The 5,199-nt window shown below is 30.3% G+C and overlaps 2 protein-coding genes across 2 annotated transcripts in view; one reads left to right on the top strand and one right to left on the bottom strand.

The window, feature by feature from the left end:
• Window positions 1-1,221: 1,221 nt before the first annotated feature.
• On the bottom strand, window positions 1,222-2,657 carry LOC106103772 (40S ribosomal protein S14). The gene is made up of 3 exons (XM_013283634.1): window positions 2,551-2,657; window positions 2,125-2,369; window positions 1,222-1,488 (listed from the first exon to the last, which is right to left on the bottom strand). The coding sequence occupies exons 2-3, from the start codon at window positions 2,359-2,361 to the stop codon at window positions 1,270-1,272; spliced, it is 456 nt and encodes a 151-aa protein (XP_013139088.1). The 5' UTR covers window positions 2,362-2,369; window positions 2,551-2,657; the 3' UTR covers window positions 1,222-1,269.
• Window positions 2,658-2,986: 329 nt separating this feature from the next.
• The window catches only part of LOC106103743 (GTP-binding protein SAR1b), a gene marked incomplete in the record, with an annotated part of 4,879 nt that continues 2,666 nt past the window's right edge, over window positions 2,987-5,199 (top strand). The window contains 4 exon segments of the mRNA XM_013283596.1: window positions 2,987-3,162; window positions 3,441-3,490; window positions 4,015-4,134; window positions 5,136-5,199. Coding sequence (XP_013139050.1) covers window positions 3,448-3,490; window positions 4,015-4,134; window positions 5,136-5,199 — 227 coding nt within the window.

Genomic DNA, 5,199 nt, shown 5'->3' with positions numbered 1-5,199 from the left:
AGTTAAAATGTTTCATTATAATGTATTTAGTATAAAGAAAATAAAAAACGTTTACATTTTACGAATTTTATAAAAAAATATGACATTATTGAGACTGCTTTTTTTTGCGTAAGGCAACTATTTTTTTCCACATCGCAACAGACCTGTTGATTGAACCTTGTATTTTGAATTATGTTAAATTATATACTTTCACGACGTTTGAGGCGAAAACTTCGTGTTTTTCGATACTTGCCATATTTAAAAAAAAACTTAATATATTTTTGTGATTCTTGTAGATATATATAAAATGTTTCTTACTAAACTTAGTGAATAGCGAATTATATGTATAACAATTTAATGCCGATAGCATAGATCGTAGTTGTTTTATAGGAAGCTGAATATTAATTAAATGAGAATGTATCGTTTATTACAGACAAGGTAATTTTGGAGATGTTTATTTAAATTTTTATGTAACACAATTAGGTTTGTAAAGAAATAGTATATGTAATTATTTTATAAATGGATGTTGTAAATTGTAGTGTCTAGAGGTCTAGGCTAGTGCGCTCAAGGAGCATGTTTGATATCTGTCTATTGATCTCATAAAATTATATGACGTCATTGTCATAAGCACTTAAAATTTTAGGTCACAAAATCTGTTTATGTATAAATAGAATTAATTGATTTTAACCGTGAGTTCTCACTACCTTTGTATACTAACATGATTTATGCAGATGTTTTAGGAGTGGAAACTCATGGAATGAATGAAAAATACAACATAATTGATTTAATTTTCGGCCGATCGTTTTGTATGATAGATCAATCTTGTAATAAATTTCTATGAATGTTTTATTAACGCCAACATTAACCTGTGCAATAATTTTAGACTTAGATAAAACAAAAAAATATGTTAAATGTCTATTTGCAGTTGAAACTTTAGATAAATCACTTTGTCATTGTGGGGTTGTAGTATTTAGTAGTTAACAATTTGTTTATCGGTATTGAATCGTTCATTGATAATATATAAAAATAACATACAATGTTTCACAATATTCTTGTTTTATTTGTCCTTGAGAACAAAAAAAAGGCTATGTTAGAAGTAAACTATGCAGTGGCTGGTTCAAATATCTGAGCTTTGGGCATTATCTAATTGATGCTTAAAAAATTAGTCTCCAGTAATTTCTCATTCTGCAGCCCCCAACATTTCATTCTAGCATTCTCAGTACAGAAAATAAAACACATAGAAACTGTAAACACTTTTATTGTAGTCCACAGTTGCCTTAAACTAAAAAATTACAGCCTGCGTCCTCTACGACCACCCTTCCTGCGCGTAGAGTCTGATGGCACTGGAGTGACATCCTCAATGCGGCCAATCTTCATGCTGGAGCGAGCCAATGCTCGCAGAGCAGACTGTGCACCAGGTCCTGGGGTCTTTGTCTTGTTGCCACCTGTCGCACGCAGCTTGATGTGCAGAGCTGTGATTCCAAGGGTTTTGCATTTCTCAGCAACATCCTGGAAAATTATTAAAGTTTTTATTAATTGTTTTCACTATAATATTCTACTCCCACATTTAGTTTTAATAAATTTGTTTTATTTACTAAAAATACACAGTTTATAAGATAAATATAATTAGCTCTAACTTTTCTATTAAAATTACACACAAACAAAACTTAAAAAAGTGTTACCATTTTACCATTACCCATAAATATCAATTTCAAACTATTTTTTATTTGTATTTCACTTGACACAGTTTTATCTTAGTTTATTTAAGAAAACAATAAAAATTCTACACTACAACAGAAATTACTCACTTATCCTTGTTTTGCATTGAGGACATAAGAATATTTTTTAAATGTTCCTGTTACTACATTATAAGTAGCATAATGATCAAAACACAAAACAGATTCTCCAGATTGATGATTTTCAATACATAAACTTTGAAATAAGCATCTTTTGTTTACAAATTATAAGCATTTGTACGTTTTAATTAGTTTAGTTGCATCTTGTATAGTTCTTATATTCAATACAATACGTTTCATGAAGAACTAACTAGAAATTATCTTATAAACTGAGGTTTTAATAGTAAACAGAGTGCAGAAGAGGTTATGAATAGTGCAAGGTATTATCGAGATTTTGATTTTTACAAACCTGTGCAGCCAACATAGCGGCGTATGGTGAAGCTTCATCACGATCAGCTTTTACTTTCATTCCACCTGTGACTCTGGCGATAGTTTCCCGACCAGACAAGTCAGTGACATGGACGAATGTGTCGTTGAAAGATGCAAAAATATGAGCTACGCCGAACACGGTTTCACCCACCAAATGTTGCGGTCCCAGGGTAACCTGGACCTCTTCTTTTGCAACTTTGTTTTTTCTTGGAGCCATGGTTTATCCTGAAAATAACAACACTTTGCAGCACCGATTTATAACCACAAAAAATCAGAGTAATCTTTGCACTATTTGCTATAAAACGTTACTTATATATTAACATAATACTAGTCTACAAAACGGACATCATATTCCTGTTCAAATTCACTGATTTCTTAACATATTTAAAGAAAAACTTGAAAATACCTTTAGCTTTAAAAGCTGTCAAACACTAAAAAGACTTCCGGATGCCGGTGTTTCCAGCTTTACAATAGTAATGTCACTGTCAAATAAATCTGTTTGCCATTAAGAAAAATGTAGATAATTAAAGCATTATTCTAGAGCCCCCTAATGAAGGGAACACAAAATATAAATTACACAATAATTGAGAAGTGATACGGTTTTTAGTAGTAGAAATAACTACATAGTCTTACCATTCTTATCTTTAATTACGAAAACGATGCCCTAATCCTTAACGTGACACTATTCGTTAAAAGACAAAGCAAAAATTTAAATGTTTTGTATCATTACAAAGTGAGGAATGTAAATTGTACTACTGCTATTTAAATACATTTTTCTATTTTAATATTAGGGGGATTTTTTTTTCGAATTTCACATTGTAGAAGGTGACAACCTTATCAATGTGACAACTTCCGGAAGTAGCATACGTCATTCATTGCCAACAGATTGATATTTCGTCGCATACACTAACTCTTGATAGTAAAATTCGTCGATTTTAACGACGAAACGTGATAAAAAACGTGCGAAATATTGTGATAACTTCCTTTAGCGTTAGTAAATCTAGTTCAATTTTAATAAGTGAGTATTTCATTTGTTTTTTTGTGATATTTGGTACAATTTCGACAACGCAAATGACGTCCTGTCATATTACTCAATTCACAAAAGAATATTTCCACAGCACCTTGAAGAAACTTGAACTTGTGTGCCTTCTTCAATGATTTATCATCGTGATACAGTGATGCCAAATTAAACTACGCAGTAGATAACATAAATATTTGCAAGTCATCAATTTTTATTCAGCCTTTGTGCAGAAGTTGAAGAGATGTGCTGAAATTAATACTATTTCCTAATTCCAGATTAAAAATGTTTATCTTGGATTGGTTCACTGGTGTCCTAGGATTTTTGGGTAAGTTGTGTTATGATCAAAAGTCATTGTATTTACTTTATTTACAGACTTACTTTCTGAAATGTTTGTAATCACATAAGTTAAAAAGTATGTTACATCATTGTTAATTTTAAATTCACCAGATATTTGCGAATTATTTTATGAATGATAATGTTTGCTCAACTTCATTAAAATTCAAGTGTAAAACTTTGACCTTACTTACAGATTATGTTTAATTCATATGCTTTGATAAGAATACTTTTTTGCAAAATGATCTAATTGTTTTGTCTAACATTACCAAGTTTAAAGAATATGAAATTTTAAAAACAATAAAAATGGTAGTGTCATTCACAAATTTTGTGATTGTTACAATTTTTTTTTATTCAGAATACATACAATAATGTTAAAATAGAAAGTAGTGTTTCATTAGTTTTAGTTTAGTCATTAGTTTTAGTCAATCATTCTTAATATATTTTAAAATATCAACATATGTCTATTTTTAGAGCATTTATTTTATTTACAGCTATGTTTCATTTGTTTCACAGGATTATGGAAGAAATCAGGCAAACTATTGTTCCTGGGTCTAGATAATGCGGGCAAAACAACACTCCTGCACATGCTGAAGGATGACAGACTGGCACAGCATGTGCCCACACTCCACCCCAGTTAGTTTATGAATAATATTTATTAACTCTACAAGTATTTTAATGTTGTCGCTTTGAAGAAGTTGCCTTATGTACTGTAAAAGTTCATTGTTTATAAAAAAATTATGTGAATGAGAATTTGTCTAAGATAAATATTTCATCTAATATGTACATTACTAGCTGTTGCTTGTAACTTTGTCTACATGACTTTTAAAAATATATCCTGTTAGTCAACAATAACATAACTTTCTGATGGTGAAAGAATTCCGTCCAGTAGTTTTTTAGTTATTTAAATATGTACTAAAATATAGTACTTTCTACTTTATAATATTAGTATATCATACATAATACTAATGTCTGAGGTACTACATAATAAGCTTATATACATATAATAATGTTATAAAGAGGAAAGATTGGTATTTTTGTATGTATTGAAATAACTCAAAAACTACCGAGCCAATTTCAAAAATTCTTTCACTGTTAAAAAGCTACTTTATCAATGTGTACCATAGGGTACATTTTTTATTTTTTTTTATAATTTCACGCAGGCGATGTCGCGAGCAACAGCTAGTAGTACATATGCATGAATTAGTACATTATTGAACTAGTCCTTGTACTTGCTAATGAATGCAAGCATTGACTTTCTAATTTATGATGTAATGTCATATCATTAATGAGAATCCATTAAATAAATAAATCATGATGCTATTTGTGTAATAAATAATGCCACATAAATTTTACTTACAAATTAGTGTGAAATTTTCCTATTTATTGCTTGTAAATGCAATTATTATAAATTAACTATTGCCTGTGACTGTGCAGAATGAAAAAAATCTAAATTAGTGTTTTCCAGATGCTTAAATGTTAAACTCTAACAAACATCCATCCATCTAAAATTTCGCATCTACAATATTAGTAAGAAATAAGATTAAAAAGCACAAAACTGTGTTGCAGAACTAACATTTTACTATTGTGAGAATTTTTCCTATAAATTAGTAAATACAGCTTGTGTGTGTGTGCAGCATCGGAGGAGCTGTCGATAGGCAGCATGCGGTTCACGACGTTCGACCTGGGCGGCCACCAGCA

The sequence above is a fragment of the Papilio polytes genome, unplaced genomic scaffold (genome assembly GCF_000836215.1).
Source record: "Papilio polytes unplaced genomic scaffold, Ppol_1.0 DF823731.1, whole genome shotgun sequence".
Classification (NCBI taxonomy): Eukaryota; Metazoa; Arthropoda; class Insecta; order Lepidoptera; family Papilionidae; genus Papilio; species Papilio polytes.
Note: the sequence above shows the minus strand (reverse complement) of the source record. Positions and strands in the feature narration are given on the sequence as shown.